Here is a 24,144-nt window from a genome sequence, read left to right as displayed (position 1 = left end):
ATAATTAAATGGAAATAATGCAAACACCTAAAATCCGCTATCTAATCATTAGTTACAGGATTATCAAATTTCTTTTCAATAAAGTACAGGTATTGAGAATTTCGTTAATAAATTCCAATGAATAAACCGTTAACAACAAGCGTATTTTAAACTCAATTGTTTATTAATGGTTTTTAATAACGCAAAAGAAGCAATTGATTGGTATCGGGAACGTAGTCCCGAGAGAGGATATTTACTTCATCAGAATTGACAGATCTTCCGATAAACAAAATTTGTCCGTCGCGGGCGCGAATGTGTGCTCGTACACCACCGCAGGTATCGTAAAATATCGATTAGTCACCAGTACAGAAACCTATATAGTTTTTCCTCCATTTATCGCCAGCCCCTTCTATATTTACCGAGCATTCCTCATTGCGATCTGGTACCGCAGTGATATTAACCAGATACGCGAGAAAGTTTTATTCTCAACACAAACCAGCTTTTGTTCAAAGTTTTGCGAAACGAGTGTTTATGAGGCTACACGAGTTGTCATAACGCAATTTGCTTGTTTCCTATCCGACATACAGGGTGTTTTCAAAATCTTAGTAAAACTGAAGCAATGAATTCACATGGAGAAATACAGTAGAACGTCGATTATCCGATTTAACTCATTTGCATCATATTTAAATATCCTTGCAAGTGTCAGTGTAATCTGATTTAACACTAAAACTACTGAGCATTTAATGTGATTGATATTTAATCCCTGTAAAAATTGTAACAATAGATTATTTTCAGTTTCCTCAGATATTTATTATAGTATTCAAGTATAATAAATTTAAATCATTTCGAATATTCAATGCTCTTAAGGTATCAATAATTGCGAAACAAGAAAACCGAAACCAGGCATCATGACTGGTACGGTAGTTTTAGTGTTAAATAACCTATTAGTGGGGTAGTGTAGTTAGCAGCTTCATAAAATTTTTAAACAGTCACGTAAGATCAACCGTGAACGTTTTTGTCCGATTATATGATTTATACATGACTATATTGATTTATGTATTATAGCATGATACATATACTGAAAAAACTTGATGCAAGTACAGATCACAATATGATGGGATTGGGTTAACACTAGCAGATGAATCAAAATGACCTATTCCTTATTTCTTCTTTTACAATTGTGCCATTAACTTTGAAAGTGAACTAAGTCATGTATTTTTAGTTTCGAGATAATTTAAAAATTCAATATTTGAATAAATTAAAAAATATTTTTATAGTATATAACAAAATATTTCGGAAAGTATTTAGTGTTGAAAAATAAGAATTTATTATAACTGTCTAATGTTGTGTGTAACTTAAATTTTATTCTCTATTAATAAGGAAATATGAATTTTTACGCTTGAAGTGATTTCGTCCATTTTCAAAATGAAGGACACAGTCATACAAAAGATAACAGATGCTTCTGTGACAAATTAATAGAGAAATTGGTGTAGTAATGCACAAACTGAATCGTAAATCAATTAAGGTCTCAATAGGTGCAACAATGGGATTTTCAATTAACGTAAGTCAAGAAAAAGATCTTGTTAACTTGTACCGCGTTATACCAGGCGTTACGATTGTATATAGAAATATACGTGAAAGTAATTTAATTTTCTCTACGCGAAAAAAGAATGTTGAGTGTCAAAAATATGTGACGCCAGTCGCGAAGGTGTGAACATGTTTACTTTCGGCGATACCGTGTGGGTCACTGATAACCCCCCAACCAATCAAATTGCTGCAATTCGTTTAATTAAACGATAATTGTTCGTAAACTTTTTAAAGTATATAATGAATGTCATATACAGCGGTGACATGCAATAAGGCAAACACGCGAAGGACGATAATGCAACTCAATTCAGCAATTTAATATTATATTTTTTGAATTACAATCAACAACAAAAGTGTTCGAACGTTATGTTTAGACAGACGTGCACATTTAAACGCAATAAATAAATGTTCCATACTTTGTTTGCATATTGTAAGATATTTTAAAAATTTTATTGAATGTATACAACATCATGAATGTAACTTGTTTCAATAAATAGTAATACACGGTGTACAATTTTTTTTAACTTTTTGACCTATATATCGTGTCAGGCTCATCACGAAAATTTTAAACTGAAATTAAAATTTGTCCTTTTCTTAATAAATTATTAATAAAAAAGTAGTTGTATCGATCATAGTTACGAAATGAATCATAGGGCAAAAGATTAATGATAATTTATTTCTTACTACGCTGTTTAAATATTTTGGTTGCTGATTGTATGTGTGTAAGCATATTTCGCCTCCTGAAAGTTCGATATCTTCAGCAAAACATACGAAAATTACTACATCCAATGTCTTAACAAACCTGAATTATTATTTTATTTATAAGGAAAGTATTCATAATTTTCAAAACTGATTATTTAGGAGATGAAATATTCTATGAAAAAAACTGTAATTAAAAATTCTGCAATTTCGATTTATTTTATCATATCAAACAACTCTCTCTACTCTCAATTGTACCTTGGTTTCAAAAGGACCATTTCTAGCATTAGGTTTTGCTCCGTTTCTTCTGCCTCGTTCATCGAACAATATCCCGCTTTAATGTACTTAAGGCACTCAATCCCATTAATCCGTAATGGGTGCGGATTAAATCGAATTGAATTACATATGTAAGTACATATACCCCTTTCAGAAGCCAAACCCATTAATTACATTCTACCTATATAAGCTTCTTATTTTCTTGTATTTATCTTCAGTTTTTTTCATGTTTACATATTTTATATTTTCTAGTATTAACCCTTGAACTGCTGACACTGTACCGAATTATTGGCTTAGTCTTTTTTTTTTTAATATAATGCTTTAAATGTACTGAATTAAGTGGTATATAATTAACTAGTGCAAAATTGAACGAAATTTTTAAAGTATTAACTTGGATGATGGAAGGTTCAAGAATCATTTTTTGCACGCATTAAACATTCTTGTGTTTCTATAACAAAATGAATTATTCTTTTATGTTACTGTCGAAGATGGCACTGATAACTACTCTTTTCAACCCTTTCGTCGCAGAAGAGTTGAATGCAAAGCGCATGCGACAGTCCCTTGACGTCCATTGGCGACTAATGTAGCACGCGGAAAAATTTTCACGAATTCTTGTACTTTGTTCAATTTTTAATTTCAATGTCAAATATTGATATAAAGATGTCTACGGTGTGTAGTAAATACTGTTTTTACATGATTTTAATTTAATACAGTTAATTGCGTTCATTTTTTCAAGTAAACATGTAATTCTGTTTTATTTTGCCTTGGTTTTTTTATTTTAATATATATTATGTGCATTTGTTCTGCATTCGAACCGCAATAATAGGAAGAATGGCACTTAAGGTATCTAATCTCCAGAGGTACAAGATTTTTTAGCACCTATTTTTAGAAACTAAACAATGAAATCTTCGACAGGACCATAAATGATCCACATTTCCGGCGGAGGGTTAATTAAATTTCCGCTTTTATAATAGAAATTAATTAAAATATATCTCATCGGATATTGAAATAAGTAATTAACGTGAACAAAAATTACAAACACTAGGAAATTACAAACTATATCAACTCTCGTTTTCTGATCTCCCGTTTTTTTTTCCTACGCGCGCCTGCATTCTGCATTTAATTCCCGCGCTGGAAAACCGATGTCCTTCGGGTTTTTAGAGCTCGCAGAGGTATTATTATCGCAATGTTGCTATGGCTCGATCCAATACGCAATCGGGCGGAACGGGGAATTGAAGCATACGTATACAGGGTGTTTCCGAAATCGTGGTACAACCAGAAACAAAGAACGAACCGAAAATATAAAATAACATTTTTCTCTAAGAGTCCTTATTCCCGAGATCATTGAATTTATTGTGACACGCGCACATTGACATGAATAAACACGTTAATCAATTCTCAATGAATATCATGTACGCTTGATAAATTTTCAAACACGATTATCTTTGAAATATTGGAATGACTACCGCGTGGAAAAAATGTTAATGCGTATATATTTTGGACGTATTTTTTTATATAGATCCATATCAGTATTTGTGTGTACAGACAATCTAAAATCAGTCTCCACTCGTGAAATTGCAATCATTTGAATCGGAAAATTCTTTAAAATAATGTTTTGTTTATATTGTTAATTTGGTTGCAAGAAAACAGTGAAGTAATAAAATGACTTTGATAATCTAGAAACAATTACTTACTTCATGTTAAACACATTAATGTAATGTAATTATTTAATTTTGTCATTAATTGTTTAATTATAAAAATATTAATTAGAATATATTAAAGTGAATCAAATTTTTTACAATAATAATAATAATAATAATAATACTAATAATAGTATCATCATTATCATCAATTTTGTATGTTTTAATACATTCATGCTGTACAATAAATTTGTTGGTTTTACAATTTTACGTGAAAAACTGAATTGAAAATGTAGAATAAAATGTTTTTATATGAAGCTTTGTTTTTGTGGAAAACAAGTTTGAAAATTGGTCAAATACGCATGGACTTGATTTACATGCTTAGTATCAGCTCGACGGATTTCACTGTGGATCAAGTACATTTCTATAAGTTCTTAAACTGTGTATAAACTGTATAATCTCAAATCAGTTATTCATAAAAACGTTATAAAATTAATCCTTCGCACTCGAATTCTTTACTCAAGTAAATTTTAGACTGATTCGGTTAAAGCTGACCACGTAGAGCGAGAAATATTGGTTGAGAACAATTGACTACCGCATTACGTAGAGACATCGTAACTCGGGGCCTCATTGTAACTAACTGAAAATCGGAAAATTGGAAAGAGGCCTGGCCGTGTTCCGGAAGATCGAGGTCTGTAATCGTGTCGGATCTCTGGCCTCGGGAAACTGTTGCGAAGTTCATTGCGTCGTGTAATTAAAGCGCGAAGTGGCGAACAATGCGAACCATTGATGCTCTTCGAGCAGAACATCTTCTCTTCGCGCCGTTTCGCTAACAACCTTTTAACCATTTCGCAGTTTAGTTTATCCTCCTAGGGCAGCGGTTCCCAGAACTTTTCACATTTCGGACTGGTACTTTTCGCAATATAGTAAGACTTCAGTTATGTGAATCATAACTTTTTGCGATCTAGATTGATCGAAATCTTGGTTTTCCACAAACTGAGCGCTTTGGATTTTTAGATTTATATCTCGAGATATGTGTACGACTAAATTTTCCAAATATTACAGTAGATATCCGTATATAGAGATTTCGAGGACGGATACTCGATTAAAATTTTTATAGAGTTTATGAGGTGAGTCTCGTGATATTATTTATCACCCTAATTTAAGTGTATGTTGTTACCCGCGGGGAATAATTCATTAAAATTTCTGTAAATACGAGGCTATCAAATGGAATTTTCTCAGACGAAGGTTGAATGTTTATTTATTTTTTAAATGGTAGCATATGATTTTTTTATTTTCTTCTTAAAATTTACACTTATTTTATTTATACGTCAACTAATTTCATCCATCCTGATAATGTAATAAAAACTTGTAAATTGAAACCTAACAACTGAACGCGAAGTTTTCGTATGAGATAATTATGTTAAATGACTAAGCACTTAGATGTATCTACCTAGTTTGCATCATGCTGTCATGCTATCGTTAAACGTCTTCGAGTTACACGAGTTACTTTTAATGTAAAAGAGAACTTCTGAAAAAACATATAGTGCAGTTTTGAACCTCGGAATATTAAAAAATGATCACTCATTTTTTCAATGCAAGATATTCAACTATTTGGATAGTTCCTATTATTTTCTTATTTTTTAACTATTATTGAATTCAATATTTACGTAGCTTTAAACGAATACACCATAACTCAATAATATTTGATTTGTTCGTCTTGGTCAGTTTGATGAACTATTAAATTGGTTTCTCTTTAAGTGAAAAATATGTGGATGAATTCTCAAGACTGTATGTAAATCAAATTACTAAACCAATATATCGCGGATATTAACACTAAAACTACCGAGCCGTTAAATTGACTTTTTGATATTTTTGTATAAAAACACCAAGAATGCACCTATTGAGACTTTAATTGATTTACAATTCAATTTGCGGTTTGCTACATCAATTTTTATAATAATTTTTCAGAGAACCATCTATTATCTATTTAATAATTACAGAAAGAAGAAATCAGAAACGGGTCACTTTGATCCGCCTGGTAGTTTTAGTGTTAACTGATTCTTTTAGGTTGGTTGGGATTGAATGGTTAATTGTTCCTTTGACTCAAACCTGTGTCCTCAATGTTCAATTCAAACGAAAGAGTTCATCGTTGGCATTTGTTTTTGTTGTTGAGTCGAGGCAAACGGATGACTAACAGCTGGCGCAACGATTTCGATAGCGGTCAAGACTCCTTCGTATGGACAATCACGCGATAAGAATCCCAAACAATTAGAAATATACAACTGAGAAGTAGTAAGAGGTATATATGAAAAGAACACAATTCTAAACACAATCACTGTTTTGTACCAACAACTAATTCGAACATAATGATTCATAGTAACTATGAAACCCTATAAAGAGTGAATCATTCAACCGTGTTATTTGAATTCACTTGTAAACCATTTATCACATAAGAAAACGTATCAAACCAAAGTTATGCGATATCGGTTCGTTTTGATGGAAAAGGATGTAAGAGAAGTGACCGAAAAAGTCGCTCTGAACCTGGGAAAAAAGAGGTTAAACATTTTGATAATCCTTTACTAGTCTGAAAGAAACCATTAACTAAAAATGATTCGTTTGCTTGGAAATTGCTTTTGAAGTTCACATGGGAGAGTAAAGTATCGTGATATCCAGTGTTCTCTTAGATATCCGGAATCCGTAAACATTTGTACAAGGTGCCAGTGTTCGAGATCTCTATTTGAATAAATGAAATTTAGTGTTGGAAAAGGTGATTCTGTCATCGTTGAAAAATTTCTTTATCTCATCACTTTGGTCTTCTTATTAATTCGAATACGGAATGACCTACTGTTGTACATGTTTATCCTGCAGGTGCAATGTTTGATCAGGTCATGACTGTAGTGTGCTTGGAACACAATAGAGGAGGTACTTTGATTGAACCGCGATTGTCCGCACTACGATTGTACTACCACTATTTTGCATGTGATCACTGAACCTCTAAAGCAACGCAACTGTTACGTCCGTAATAATCGTAATGTGAACATGGCGGAAATTACAATTTAGTAGTAGATCAAAAATTTCAGATTGGCGTAATGTAGAAACAACTGAATCAAAACTATTTTATAATTAAATTATACAATAATTAACTGAAAATTAAATCTGTTTGGCTTGGTGTATATTTTAATCTATTGCTGCCTTGACAAAATTCAGAAGCTGAAATTACCCAACATTTTAAGCTTAAAATAATTATAGTTTCATTTTTATATTGTGTAAGTTAAAGAATTGTGTGTTGGAACATATTTCATAAAAGGTTTACAGAATCGATATATATAAGTGCAATTATCTAATTATTGATATTTTTAGATGTGAAGCTAATGGTTCTCCATAAAATAGGGTAATATGGTCCCCGGAAAGTCCATTATTATGTTAAAGCTATTTTTATATCTATATATTGCCTTTATTTTAATACAGGGACTACATATATTAATATCAAAAACTAAAAAGTTGTAATATGGTCATTGGATTAAAATAAAGGCAATATATAAAGGTTTAATAATAATTTCATAATTAGTTTTTTTATGTTTTATGAAAGTTTAAATACAACAAAGATAATTTAAATCATAAACATACTCGTCTGTTAAAAGGCGTTTTTTCATAAAAATCCACTTCATCTTATCAAAGATCAAATGGATAGATCAACATACTTTTAGTAATTAAGTAAAAATAATATACCTCTATAGCAAAATATACATTTATCGCCTCATATGTACTTTATTCACAATTTTCAATATTAAATTCATTTAGTACTTAACCTAATTATGAGTACATAGTGCAAGCATATCGTGTGAAAAGGAATACTGCGACTGTTCCAAAATTTAGTGCTATTTAAGTGCTTCAAAAATGAAACCTTAATAACATATAATAATGTATTATGTATTTTTTTTTGTAATACATACTAAATTCAATTCAATTATTTTTCTCCTACCATTATCTTCCAGGTCAAAGTAAAGCACAGATAAAAGATACAAATTTTAAGCAATTTAAGTTATGAATTGAATTTTAGAAAAAAATATGAAACTAGGGGTCACATTACCACTCCATTCTCTACCATTATACAAGAGCAACAGATATTATAATACTCTTATTTTATTCATAAATTTTTTCTTACTTTTCTTGTAACTCTGGCAATAATTTCTTTCAACATCCATTTTATATTAATTTGTATAATACTACAATCCTTTCTTTAAACGTTTACATTCTCTAAGTACTTTAAAGAGCCATTTTCATTAAAGTACTGCTGTGAACCAAATATGCTTACGCAGTTTGTTTTAATATCCATTATATGTATTTATGCTCTAACTTTTTGGTAATTATTATGCGCAGCATGGGTATTGTCTGAACGCTATTGTAGTTTGAAGAATCAAAGGATTTAAAGTAAAAGTGCCAGTAATATATTAAACGCCGCGATTTTGGACATAAAGGGTTAAAGTGATCGATGGCCTCGATATCGTTCGACGTGAAAAGAACAAAGAAAAAATGCTTAGCTGAAACTATCAAAAAATTCCGAGTACGACCTCTCGAAGTGCTCGTTTTCGTTTTGCGTCACTGCTCTACAAACGATAGCTGGAACGACCGTTGTAACGACCCGTGCCATAAAAAATGCCTTTGTAAACGTTTTTCATACACAGAGTCTTATCTTCCCTGACGAGTGACGTTATTTAATTGATGATGTACACTTTTCTACGCAGTATAACAAAGAATTTAATCTGTACAAAAAATGCATGTGTCCAGTAACCAGTTAATTGTGTTCGACGAGTACATATGACATCTTAAAATGTAAAATGGTACTTCTTCTATCTTCTGCTATCTTCAACGATGAGTTATTTATTTTTTCAGATGAATATGTAATTCTTCTGTTCTAATTTTACGTTTGTTAAATGTTTTATAATTCATATTACAACGTGTAGCTTTATCAAATACTAGATTTACGAACATTTATTGTAGAATTTATTCTGTTATTCCTAGAAAAATTGATGTTCATTCATTTGGATCTTAAAAATTAGAAATTTAAAAATAGGCGGTTAAGGTTTACATTCGTGCAACTGTATCAATCAAAATTCACATAAACATTTACTAATTGATATTTATAAAATTCAATACGCATCAAATTGACGCGTCCCGTAAACTTAGTGTTAAAAGCGACGGCCGGGAAACCTGTAACACGGGGGTGGCCCAACGCTCGTCGCGTATTTCTTACGGCGTTATCGCGTCGTAAGACATGGGTTTATGCCTCTTTTCCCCCTTTAGAGCAATTACGACTCTCTTAGCGGCTCGATGAAGCAGATTTCTTCGTTTATAAGGTGCAAAATCGCTTTAGTATTTAAAAGCATCCTTAGTGTCTTTTATCTTGGAAACTATTATGTACTCCTGAGTAGCTCATTCCATGTATACATGTCATCTTAAAATTCTAAATGGTGCTAACTTTTTCAACGATGGGCTATTCATTTTTGTAAACAATCATGTAATGTTTCTTCGTTTCGCTTTAATTTCTTGTTAGAATATATTATAAGTGCATTTCGCCTGCATTTCACGAGTATGCACTTCATTATTTGATCTTATTGCGCGCGCATTTTATTGAAACTAAATTCCGCACTTAACAGGTTAAGAAAGCTTTTATTCGGGTTAGGTTTAACAAATTGACAATTTCCAGATTCCGAAGGAAATTTTATCAATCTTGATAAAGTATTGTCTATAAAACGCGAATTTAAGAATGTGGTCTATAAAAATATTGACAGGATAAATATGTCGTTAATGACTGCGATAACTACTAAAAAAAATACAAATACCAACCTGAACTTTATATATTTACAGTAACATTCAAATTTTTAAATAATTGTAAAATGGAGGTTTTAATAACATTCCCTACAGTGGTCCAATCGATGAACGATATCGATCGTATTTTTTCAAAGTACGTAGCGTACCAGAAAAGGACAATCGATATCGCGTTCCTTTACAGCGATTTACAAAAAAAAAACTATTCATTTTTACCCATAGTTCCTTTGAGACTATTTGCCTCCGCAATAAGTATAATGCGATGATGCAATAAAAAATGTTAACACTTTTTCTCAAGGGATGTGGGAATGTTGCACTAGCTTCTTTACCCGAATTCTCATTAAACCGAAGGTGTAGAATCACGCTATAACAGCAAAATCCAAACATTTCGTTCCACTCTGTACAAGGTAATTTTTCATCGCCACAGTTGATGATCTTTACCGCGACGTCTTCAGTTAACTAAGAACAATACACGGGAAACTGAGTTTCGCAATAATAGGAAGCAGGTCATCATGATGACATAATTTTACTAGTTATGATGGTTTAGAAACAGTTGCCGATTGCGTTTCGGTTAACCCTTATATACTGTTAGAGTATATAGTACCTATATTATATTTATATTTAATATTCATTTTGTGTTATAGAGATTATCATATTGTAATATATCATAATATTCTCAAGAATGTAGATTAAATCAGAATTGCGCTAATTATGAAATAAATTATTTCGTATACTTATAATTTTTCTTTATTCGCATCTATATGGACATCGAATCATAATTTCAATCCAGTTTAATTCATAAAGTATTAACGTAAAGCGTAAATACATTGTTGCAAGGTGTACAACAGATTTTGGATGACGTCTTGACACAGAAAATTTCTGCAAGTTAAAATTATTAGACTTCAATATTTTATAAATATTATAAGAACGAGTTTATTAAGATTTCCCTCAATCTTAATCGTCCTGTATCTTCATAAATTAATTAATTCATCTAATAACTTGCCATGGAAGCAGTTTCGTAATTTTAATAATTGTGATTCAAGACATTTGGAGTTTGTCATTCTGAGTAATCTAATCGTAAAGTGTTAAATAAAAATGTTTATAAAGTAATACGTGTGAATTGAGTACATTAAATATGTATTATTATATACATTTTTTCCTATAATGTCTTTTGCAAAATTGTATTTAAACATTTGTTAAAATTATTATACGACATACGTCATTTTTCATTTATATTACTTCTTGTGAAAGCTATCATCATGCTATTCTTAACGTTGATAAATAGATAGTGATATTTCACCGATTTCTAATAAAATGCAAGTTTTCCTGGATGTCTAAAACCTAGAATTATAAATCAAATTTATAATATGTGCTGGTATGTTTTTATTTTAGAGATTTTCTATGAAGAATATATAGACATACATTACTATATAAATACTTATGCATATACATATATATTCTGACGAATGAATGCACAATCAAAATATAATAAAAATTTATAAAAACTATTTGTAGTCCCACTAAAATTGTTCATTGTATAATCGAATTTTCAAAATGGAAACGAGGTCTCGTTTAATAATGTTTTTTTTTCATTTATAAATTATTATAACGCAAGAAATTTTATTCGATTGTAGAATTATATTAAATGTCGGAACAAAAATCTGCAATGCAGTTTCGATCGAAGCCTTAATTTCAAATTCGTAAAAAAAGAAAACAGTAACCGAGAACAATGTACAGGTAAATAAGACCTGGAAGAAATAACATGCTCAAGCTTTTTAAAAAGGAAACCATCAGATATGCTTCGTGTACCTCATACATTTATTACAGTACATTCGAAAGCGTACGTTTCGATGCAATCGCCGTCACCGGGGAATATTCCTGGAAAACGCACTTGTATTTCATAGTGGGCGCATTAGTCTTCGACACAACAGCGCGAGCTATGCTAAAACCTTTTCTCCCCCTTTCTTTGCCCGATTTCCCTTTCTCGCAGCATTTTTCATTCTAAATTCACCTGTCTCCGTTCCATTTTGTCAGACAGCAGCCGACATGAGGCACGGTTGTTATCGATTTCCCCATTTCGCCGCGCTAAGAACGCGTTTTCGAAGGTATCGTGCGGTGAAACTCGTTGATAATCGCGGGCCACAGGCTGTATATTAGGTATATGCTGAAAAAAGTTTGTGTGGGTTTTGAAATCAAAATTGAAACGCAAAGAACGTTTTTGTAAAATAATTTTATTTACTATAATGTACGTATAAATAAAGAAACATAAATAAATATAAACATATAAATATAATATAAATATAGTTTGCTGTTAGAACCAATTTCATATAGAAATATGCGGAAAAAATGTTTAATTGAGGAATTATTCACGTTTCATTTGAATATCAAAGCGTCAACGAAACGTTCCTCTACGTTCCGCCTTGTTTGCCCTCCGTTTGAATAAATCGTAACTCTCTATTTGTCGCTCGATCGCGATCCACCCTTGAGGCCACCGAAACGTTAATTGCTTCGATTCACGAGCCTCTCACGACTGTCTCTGTGACTCGATCTTTCTCAAGCGTTCTATGAATTATGAAGGGGCTGCTTCTTCGCTAAGTGGTTTTCACGTTCCATTAACTTAACAACGAGGGATCCTGTCGTTTCGTCGGTGGCCGCCGATAAATGTAATTGTCTTTTCGTTGATGCCTTCGTCCATACGACTTCTTTGTTATTCAACGCAGAACTGATGAATTGGAATCGACTGTTGACAGACATTTCCCGTTATAACACGACAACACGGAACGCTCCTATAATTCAGGTATTGTACGGAGCAAAGTTTGTTCGCTGAAAGTTTTAATCGACTAATTGTAAGAAAATCGTAATACTGCTTTCAAGGAAGTAAACAGGATATTTCAATTAAAGAGTAATAGTTTATTGTGCTTTGTAGCGATCGAAGTTACGTTTACACTGCTAAGAACATAATGAGACGACGTTCACCGATTTTGATGAAAAAAGGTGTTCTTTTATCGACCATTATTTGAATTGAAAGAATGAAATGTGTTGTGTGTTTGGCCGAATGTTTTTGAAATTAGTAAAGCTGAACAGAAATTCGAAAATTTGAATGTTTATCATACTCAAATTAATGATTCAATTAAAGGTTTAAGTTCTTAATCTTAATAAATGTAATTAATTTATTGGACGAGTAGTGGTAAAATCACTAATTTTCTTGAAGGAGAACTGAAAGAGAACCTAAAAACTCTTGAAGGAGAAAGTCGCGAGTTTGCTACAAAGCAGACTATGTGCTGTAAAAAATATGAAAAGAGGTCAGCTGTAATGACTGTTTTACTTTTTTACGATATTATACTTATTAGTATAAATTTTTACGTTATGTTCAAAGTATACCTCTCTTATTTTACTAACTTTTTGATTGAATTGCATTATTATTATTATTATTGCACGTTGATATAGCTGAATGCTACCGTATTAGGTAGCGTTATTTATAATATAGAAATGTTTTCAAATAATCATCATATAATTAAGTGGATTATAATAATTTGATTTGGATCATCAGTGACATCCATGGCATTCAACATGTTAAAAATAAATGAGTTGAAAACAAACTTATCGCGTCCTATAACAATTGTCATAAATGGAAAACAAAACAGTAACATTCTTACATTTATCCAAAGTTTTTATAGTTTTATATAATACTACATTAATCATCCAATCTGTATCACATCAAATAGTTTAATTAAACAAATTGAATCAGATAGTTCTATTTGAAGCCTTATAAAACCACCAATAGAATTAACGAATCGTTTTTCAATTGCAGTTTTTCACGATTATCTCATAAAACTGTAAATTTGCATAAAAATCCGCAGTCTGCCGGTGGTTAATCACCATACGTCCTTCGTTTCGCGTGTGACTCGTCGCTAGCGCACGATTTACGCTCATGATGCAGACGCAGAGATCTTGAGGATCTAGCTTAGCTAGATCCTCATGCTCGCCGTGTACAGCTAACTAAACTGTGAATCATTTCGTTGAAAAACATATTTCAGCGACTAGATGGTTGCACAGTTGCGATTAAGAATTTATAGTGAACACGTGCGTCTCGTTGTCTTGCGCAGATAAAATGGCGGAGGATGGTGCAGGAGGATCAGGAAATGGAAGCACGGGGGAAGCGAGCAGGTTACAGCTCCTGCAAGAAATGCGACAGCAGAATTTTGACAGCATTCGATTTGCATCGTATCGAACAGCATGCAAGTTGAGATTCATTCAAAAGAAGGTTCACTGTAAGTATAAGATGATAGACATTGTTCATTCAAGGATAAAAAGTATGTAAATGTTTACATGTGTACTTACACACATTTATAATAATTTTATCGTATTACAATTCGTTCATTTTAACATTTCACCTATCGACTGGCATTTTCTTATTTTTTAAAAATTGATAATTAACAGATTATTTTATATATCCTTTCATAGTTTACTAAATACACTATTAATAATATTTTTTACAAGTATTTTTTAAAGGTAAATTATTAAGTTCCTGTTGAATGCAACGTAATTATTGAGAAACTTATTAAAGAGTCCTTCTATCTAAATTGTTAAAGTATGATGCGATATTCGGATTTTTTGATAACAAAACTAATTACATCGAATTACCTATTTAAAAACTTTCGAAATTGTAACACAATATTTCTGTAGCTGATCCGATTCAGCTTGTTCTTGTTCAGTAATTCTTTTTTGGTTTCGAGTCCCTGCTGACCGATTTTTCAAGCTAACGTCAGCGTCGTAAGACTAGGTATATACAAAGTGCTGGTACGTTTAGTATTAAACGCTCGGTAGTTTCAGTGTTAAGAATTCAATTTACATTTGTTGTATCAGAAATGATCCTCCTCACGTTTCCTTCCTTCTTTGAGAAAGGAAGACTTCAAATTTCTTTCTCATTTCAACTTTTTAATGGTCAAGTATTTTTACTTCTGCATTGTCAAGCAGAAAATGATCCGATTTGCCTCGGTCCACCCTATCGACGGTAGTTCAATATCGTTGAATTTTTTTGATAGAAAAATCACAGCCATCTACCCGGGTACGTAATATAAATTTATTAGCATTTCACTTTCCACCACGAAGAATGTTCCACGCTTTTTTGCGCAGTGCACAACGTCGACATATGGAATGTGATCGAGGCGTTCCGGGAAAATGGTTTGAACACGTTGGAACCGTCGAGCACGTTGGGCGTATCGAGGCTCGAAACTTTATTGTCTTCCTTATTCCATGCCCTTAATAAACGAGTGCCTGTTTCGCAACAAGCCAAAGTCGACGCCACCACAGCCCTGCTGATGAATTGGCTTCTAGCTGCTTACACCACGGGGTACGAACGAAAAACATTGAATCGTAGTTATTATTATTACTAATATATTTTAAGATATAATTAAGTTGTAAAAACAGGCTGAAATGGCCGATAATTCACCGAATAAATAGAGCAGTCTTTATCTTTCCACGACCCTTAGTTCGGGTGTGCTTTTAAGTATTCTCTTCGCAGCGTTGCTCAATAAAGATTTTCATGTCTAGTTTGTTACGTGTCGTTAATTTTTAACCCTTTGCACTCGACAATTATTCCTCTATATATATTCATAATTTTCTAATGAAACGTTGATTAAATTTTTGACTGTATTAACTTCTTGCTCTATGATTCACTTTTCAACTATGATCGATACAACTTGCTTACTTTGCCATTAATATTTTATTGAGGAAAAGAGAAAAATTCTAGGTATAATCTATGCCTGTGTCTGATCTAAAGTATATTTATTGATAACTAAATTATGTTTGTTAAACTTTATTGAAAACCTTCATCGCGAGTCTGACACATTGTTATAAGGCAAGTTACATCTTTGATATAGAATATCAAATTTTATAATTTCTCTATGTCAAACTAAATGGTGAATGAGTCGCCTCTCGAGTACAAAGGGTTATTACTAACAAAATCACTTTCGATAAAGCATTGGCAAACATTCATCACACCTGGGACCCCTTACATAATAAAATAGAAATTCACGATACTAATTTTAATAAATTAATATTAGAAAATTAACTATTATTATAAATTGTATTTTACAGTGTTTCATTTGATATATTTGATTATGCAAGAGGCCATAAATGTAATAAACATTTACGTATGCTTTGTACACTGACTTTATTAATAATTAAGAGAGTTTTGTGTAGAAAAGAAAATTTACAAATATTACGAGTTCATAGTTTGTCACGCCAAGGGCCGTTGACGGTCAGCTAAATTTTCGTGTAAGAATAGGTGTCAACTAATGGAAGAAGGTCAAACATTCTTTCGCGTATAATACTATTTTCCTTGAGGCTTTCGCGAACCGACTTCTTTGCGCTTAATACTGTTTGAGGCTTCCGGGTGCAAGCTGTATCCTTTTAGCACAGATAGCCGACGTTCGCCAGCGTTTCAGTTAGCTTTGTCGAGTGTCAGAGGAAACATCGATGCGGTAATTTCTACGTGTATTTAACACATTGTAAATGCTTGGTTTCGATTCGTTGCCTGAATAAAGTACAGTGGACCCCCGTGCGGTGCAGAAAACGTGTTCCGCGTTACGGGAAACCGGGTTATACGAGTTACACCGTTTATACGAGGTGTGATCAAAAAGTATTTGTTTATTCATCAATTATTTTGTTATCTCCTTCAAAGTAGTCTCCATTAGATACAAGCAGGGATTGAATAGATTCTGAAAATAACGTTTCCAAACTGTTACATGTCGGTTCCGATTAAAACAGTTACAAAGAACCGAGATAAGTCATAACTGTTATTCGGTATATCGGTTTCAGTTCCGGTTTTTCAGAACCGATATTATCCTGTTAATTGTAGAATTTAATTTCAGAAATCTTTGAATCTCGGCTAACAATCAATTACATTTTCATAAAATCGTTTCGGACAATTCATATAATTTTAATTTGTAATTAATAAAACAGTGCTACTCGAGATTTCAAATTAACAATTAAGCAACATATTGATACAAATTTTGGTTTAAATATAGCTGTTTGTTTAAATTAACAGTTAATCAAGATATTGCAAATTTAATTTAAAAAGACGACTACGTTTGCTTTTCTAATCAGCATATAATCAGCATATATCAGAAAACTTCACAGCAGTGTATTCTTGATATAATTATAAACAGAAAGAAATCAATAAGTTTTAAATGCCGAATGATAGAACTAATTTAATACATTAAAATAAAATTGTATAATTGAAAGAACCAATTGATAAAAACGTCAGACTATGAAAGAGCAAATTGGTCTATAAAATTACTATCTGCAAATATTCAATGTTCATTGAACTTCCAAATTGTTCTGAAACTTACTGACTACGATGTATCCGTTGCTTGTTTCTCGAAAAAGTAAATAAAGTAAATACTAATGCTTCGCAGGGAAAACAATAAAATATCCGTGTTCTCAGTGAAAGTTGCCTTAGCTACACTATGCGCTGGGAAACTGATGGATAAGTTCCGATGTAAGTTAACAGTATTCAGGTAATCGGTATTCAGTCATTTTTCCTGTTCTTAAGTTTTGATCATTAATTTAAATAATCTGTCGCGCAGATATATATTCACAAATATCGGACAGTAACGGTCACATGATTCACTGGAGGTTTGCCGAATATTTGAAAGAAGTTTTAGCGCTAACGGCTGCGGTTTATGAGACGCCATCTTTTGGTTATACCGAGGGTCTCGCCAATTCAATATTTCCTCAAGTAAGTTCGATTTAATGATTCATTTTTTATTATATACGTTGGATTTTTGTCAGAATGAATTCAATTGAATCGTCGCTCGCTTTCTTAATTGAAAAGTACACCATTATAAAACAAATATTTTCTGCGCCATCTGGTTTCCCAAATATAGTTTTTTTTTTATTTCAAATTGTACTTCGCAATTTGTCCCCCTGGACATTTAACAAATTTGGATAACACAATTTTTTGTTTCTGAAACGTGTTATAAAAATCGGTGTGTACAAGTGTAGTACGTTCCCTTGTGAATGATTTATAATGTAATATAACGTGTGAATAGCAGATTTCATACATTTATAATATATATGAGTTTCCAAACTTTAATACAGTAAAATGTTTCATTGCTTTATTTTATTCAGAAATTGGTATAGCATGTTTTATGAAGTTATATAAATTTCTCCTTGTTCTCAATTTCTGTAAATTATTAAAAATCGGTATTTACGTAAACATTCATAGTAATGTGATGTATTTTTTATGAAAATGATTAACATTGTTACATTATATTTCAGAACTTAAAAGTAACAGTCAACGATTTTCTGGATACACTCATGTCCGACCCAGGGCCACATTGTTTAATCTGGCTTCCACTGTATCATAGAATGGCTGCTGTTGAAACTGGTGAGTTTGTAGAAGTTTTAATCTTTTTACACGAATATAAGAGAATGTTTACTTCAGAAAATATATCTTAGAAAACAATATTTCTTCTTATAGAATATTTACTTTCGCAATTTTTTATTTATTAATTACCTTTACCATTTTATTTCTCGTTTCTTATTTTTTAGTTTATAAACATACATTCTATATTTATCAAATAAAGAAAGCCATAAATAATAACATTAACTGTCGTTTTTTAGTTCTAACGAAATAAAAGAACAAAGAACGTTATTAGTACTTACTCTAATTACATCACTTGCGATAATATATAATGTGTATAACGGCTAACCAAATTCCTCAAAATATTCATTACCTTCTCTGGGAATTAAATATTCTATGAGTTTTGAAGGTTGTAATCGTATTTTGAGTAAAGATGATCGAAGGCAATACGAACAGTAAAAATTGAAGACCCTTATAGCGGTAATTAGTACTGCGGCATACTTATACCTGCGGTAGCCAATCCAATTGTTAAGGGACCAAGTAATACACCCGTTACTCCATTTTAGCAGAGTATTCTTTCCAAATCGCGTATAAACAATACCGCGTAAATAGTGTTATAATTTATCGCGTAAACAAGAGACTCGACATCAAATTCAAAATTAATTAAAATAGTTAATAAATAGTCCTTTGTGTCCAATGTCACAAATATTTCAATTGATTATTAACTTGTTTCACGTAAATGTCTAATTCAACAATAATTTTAACGTAGTTATTTAATTAGTTCCAACAGTATTTTGTTAATGAATCAACTGATAATAGTAATAATTTCAAAATAAAAGAATAAAATCAAATTTTTTATTTGTAAAATTCTTATATTTTATAGTGGCTCATCCCGTTATGTGCGACGTCTGTCACAAAGAAAACTTTACTGGCTTCCGGTATAGGTGTCAGAAATGCCACTCATATCAGCTTTGCCAAGACTGTTTTTGGCGTGGCAAAGTTTCTGGGACACATAACAACGATCACGAAACAAGGGAGTATAGTAGTTTTGTACGTTCTCAAAAACTACAGTTTTAAACCTTTTCATGAACATTAAATCGTTCACATTGCAATATTCGTTATATCTTTTTACACAGAAATCGCCAAGCAAACAAATTGGACATTCTCTACGAAAAAGCTTTAGATGCGTTCCTGAAAAGGGGAAAAGTAGTTTACCACGATTTCCTGAACAACCTGAGAAAACGTTAGACTTGTCTCATATAGTGTATGTATTAGAACTGTAATAATTAATTATTAACCCATCTTACCTCAGCAATTTAATTTTTCCATTCAAATAAATTTACTATCTTACAGGCCACCATCGCCTCTACCATCTCACAATGGTTTCCCAGACCCAGGCTTCATGGCTCCCTTTGATTCTGGATCAATGGATAGTCGTTCCACATTGAGGAGGTAAACATTAATTATATTACACAAACATATATTAATTTTATTTGCATACTCGTATATTTTGCTAAAAACATATATAAGAAGTCATATTTTATGTTTTCTTTTTTTATTTGGGTATTACACAGTATGGATAGTTCAAGACTGGATGACGAACATAAATTAATAGCACGATACGCACAAAAGTTGGCTCAGGAAGCTAGAACCATGGTAAGATGTCAACTTACCTTTTTCAATATAATATTCTAACTTCTTTTTTTTTCAATTTTGTACGCTTAATAAATATTTATTGTAGAAATATCGTGTTAAACTAAATATTTTTTAATTTCATGGTACTAAAAATTCAAAATACACAGAATTTACATAAAGCCTCTTGATAACACAATCTAACATGTTTTAACTTTTTTATTATATATTTTACATTAGGTGATTTTTGTAATTTTCGTGTGCTAAATGCTAATTTAAAAACTTATTTTCTTCTCTCACTCTCATTTAGTGTATTACAATGAAAAATTTGATTTTAAAAAGGAATCAAATTTTTAATTTTGAACATTGTTTATATTTCACTTAGAGAAACTATGCAAGCATTTATTGTAAAAAATAATTCTATAAAGTATCCTAAATAAAATGATGAACAGAATATTTCATTAAACTTATTAAAAATCAGTATGTAGAAATTTATTAATGGTGTCGTGATGATTTCTTTGTTAAACTTCATTCTATGATGGGACCTTTTATAATATAGACAATAATACTTCAAAAACCGATGAAAGCTAAGATAGACGAACTACAAGAAATGTCCAAATGCAGTGCCCTTTGTTAATGTTATTAACGTCCTAAAAACGAATCCAGAGGAAATTTGAGTCAGAACATTTGAATAGATAAGATATCGCCTTACGCGAACATAATTTTGAATTATATTAATATAGTAAGAAATACATACTAGTGAACAAACATCCACCTTGGTTATTGCATTGAGGTATGTAGTTTTTTATATTTCTGTAGATAGGATAAAGAGAAACGGCTTTCAGATTCGTATTCAGTACATGAAAATGTACAAAAATCACCTTTTGGTTATAGTGACAAGCCATGTGTTGAATAGTGTAATGTATAAAACATGAAGCGAAACTCTACGTGGGTAGTAAGTTAGAACAATAAAATTATACATCCTAATGAATTGAAACGTTATCCTATTAACTTTAATATTATAATTATATTAACAGCCTCGAGCCGCGTCTAGAATGTCACAAGCTGACCAAGCAGTAAGTATACAAAATTTTAAATGAAATACCAGCATTATTTAGACAAATATAATTTGATCCCGAAATTTGTTGTTTCAGGGTAGGGCACCATCTGACGCAAATTTGGTGTCGTTAGATGCCTCGAGAGCACAACGCGAACTTATATCGCAATTAGAAGCAAAGAACAAGGAAATAATGCGCGAGATTGCAAGGTTAAGGTATACCTGTGTCGTTTATTTCCTTTATATCAAGCCTAAACCTCAAGATCATCCTGTCGAACCATCCTAGGATCATGCATGTTATAAACATTCTGTTTCGCTTTATTACCTTGGTTGCATAGTGTGCATATTAGAGCTGAAGACATCACAATAAAACTAACAGATACAACTTCTATCTTCTGAAAGATAACATACATATTACCGAATTTTAACCTATTTATATAAATATTGTGCAAAGTATGTTGAATAGGAGAAAATGTTTTTAGAGGAAGAAATAAATGGAACCATTAAACAATACCTATAATAAAACATATCTTCATAATTATTAAAGTATTAATTGTTAAATTATTTTTAAAACTTAAATTGATTCCCACTAATATATTCATTAGATTCACACACAAACACTACATTTATAATACATTCTCGCTTCAGCTTAAAGTCGATGAAATAGAATATTTGATTCAATGAATATTCTATTTCTTATTTTCAAATAATCTAATGTTTCTCATACGAATATCAAATCCAACTATAGGAGGCAACAAGAAATAGAAGCTGCTGGTTTAGAAAATCCTGCACTAATGTCAGAATTGAGGGCTTTGAGACAAAGGAAAGATGAGTTAGAAACTCATTTAGCCACCTTACAGGATTCTAGAAGACAATTAATGGTACAATTAGAAGGTTTAATGAAAATGTTGAAGGTATTATATACAATATAATTTATAAATTTTCACATGGTACTTCTATTTTGTAATTAAAATACAACACTTAAAGAAATCAATGATTATAGAATCATCAAGCATCTCCAAGATCAACACCAAATAGTTCACCACGCAGTACAAAGTCACCACCTTTACCACCAGGTGCTGTTCCAAGTAGTAGATCAGCACCTCCGACTCCAGGTGGTCCATTGTCTACAACTCCACAACAACAACAGCAACAATCACAAAGTCAACAACAGATGTCTCAAAGTTATCAAAATCCTGTCCCAACGACATCAGTGGCAAACATACCCAGTAACGCTATGCTTGGAACGATACAAAATCCTATTCCAGATAACTTATCATGCGTTGGAGGTGATGTAAGGTAGGCAGGCATGTAGAAAGTCTATGCTACAAATAAATTTTAAAAATGTCCAAAACAGACAAATATAAAACAAATCATATTACAAATGACAATCTTTGTATAAAATATTGTTTTATTGTTGTTAAATGAATTATCTCAGTTATTAAGATGTCATTGAAAATATTTATATATTGATACTTCAGTTTTATAAAAAATTATACTTGCGATTAGAACTCATGTTCTAAAATATATCGATAAGCTTTGAATATATACCAATACACCAATCTTCGATATATATACATACATGGGTATAAATGATTTTATTATATACAAATAATTTGTACAAAGATTTATAATGTATTTAATTGAGTAAGTGATAATGTCGCAAATGTTAACATTATCAGCTTTTACACAATCCAAAATAAAAGATATCTTCCTCTTGTATACTTTACATACACTATGCACTGTATGCCATATTTGCTATAGTCACTATTACTTAATTTTTAAGTAATTTAATCGTCGAATCATTTCAATTGTAAGAAGTTATATTTAAATTTTAAGAAGAAATCAAATACAAAATACAAGCAGTTATCTGACCATATTTATTACATAACAAAACGCACTTACTAATTGCATTTATTTAAAATGCAAAAATATAGAAAAATTGATTTCTTCTATATTCACAGTGCTGGTAATAATGAATCTGTAGCTGCACACTGTTGAAAGATTAGCATAGTAATGATATATTTGATTGTTGCATGCAAATGTTAAAAAGTATGTACTTTTTTTAACTAGTAACAGAAATAATTTTTATATTACGTAAATATAAGACAATTTTCATTTTAAACATTCCTACATTGATGACGCTGTGAATTTTACTTTTAATTTTCGTTACAAAGAGGCACTTTATTTAAACAATGTTGCTTTCTGCTATTTTATGACGCTTTATTATATTTTTATAGTTTTATGTTATTGAGTAAATATTTGCTACAGGCATGTATATTGTATAAAATGAAGCAAATGATATTAATGTACTTTACATAATATGTTAACAAATTTTATTGTACACTTTAGAAATGTTGACTCGTTTCCTTTTACATAAAATTATATAGTTCTTGCACACACGTTCTTTTAGTTTTATTAAATTAAGTTTGTATGTATTAATTATGATCTACTCTTATATAATTTAATGTTTCTATATTTTAAAAACATTTATATAAAAAACTAAAAAAAACTATTGAATTAGCATCATTTGTATATAATACACTGATATAATAAAGACTGCTATTCTCTTGGTAAATATAATTAATAGACGCTATATGCGTATATATATATGTATAATAAATATGTACATTAAATGCAGAAACTCTATCTTTAATCAATGGTAAAAGTCGGTAACCTTTTTAAAAATTTATGTAATACATTTATTACATTTAAAATGCTATAAAATATACTAATATTTAATACCTTTTTAAGTTTATAAAGAATAAATTTTGAGTTTTAGTGATTGTCATAAATATGAGTTTCTGGTACTATTTTCATGAAAAAATATTAAAAATATTGTAGTTATATATAAGTTACTGTAATAAAAAGAGGTATTATATTTTTAATTTCTTATACCAATCTTATGCCATTCTGCATGTGTGTGATAGTATATTGCTAGTTTGAAATTTTTGTTTACATATTTGTTACTTAATTACAATACATATTTATAGGTGAGGCAAATGTTTAATCATAGATGCTTACACAATAAGTGTGGCATGATACACTCCTAATTTATTTTATTTGAAAAT

General features: G+C 31.1%; 1 protein-coding gene across 9 annotated transcripts in view; it reads left to right on the top strand.

Moving 5' to 3' along the window:
- Positions 1–24,144, top strand: part of LOC116431724 (dystrobrevin beta) — a 32,276-nt gene that overhangs the window by 2,759 nt on the left and 5,373 nt on the right. For 6 of the 9 annotated variants that reach the window (XR_004235990.2, XR_004235992.2, XM_031987548.2 and 3 more), the window contains exons 2-14: positions 14,120–14,284; positions 15,150–15,366; positions 17,435–17,517; positions 17,606–17,757; positions 18,300–18,408; positions 19,268–19,434; positions 19,521–19,648; positions 19,738–19,836; positions 19,959–20,040; positions 21,054–21,092; positions 21,171–21,289; positions 21,822–21,987; positions 22,077–22,372. Coding sequence is in view for 7 of the 9 variants with exons in the window: in XM_031987548.2 (XP_031843408.1) it covers positions 14,125–14,284; positions 15,150–15,366; positions 17,435–17,517; positions 17,606–17,757; positions 18,300–18,408; positions 19,268–19,434; positions 19,521–19,648; positions 19,738–19,836; positions 19,959–20,040; positions 21,054–21,092; positions 21,171–21,289; positions 21,822–21,987; positions 22,077–22,372 (1,817 nt within the window). In the remaining 2 variants the exon portion in view is untranslated. The other 3 variants (XM_031987547.2, XM_031987549.2, XM_031987551.2) reach the window with 3 other exon arrangements.

The sequence above is a fragment of the Nomia melanderi genome, chromosome 3 (assembly GCF_051020985.1).
Source record: "Nomia melanderi isolate GNS246 chromosome 3, iyNomMela1, whole genome shotgun sequence".
NCBI classification, from domain to species: Eukaryota; Metazoa; Arthropoda; class Insecta; order Hymenoptera; family Halictidae; genus Nomia; species Nomia melanderi.
The sequence above is the reverse complement of the archived record's forward strand: the minus strand, read 5'-3'. Positions and strand labels throughout refer to the sequence as shown.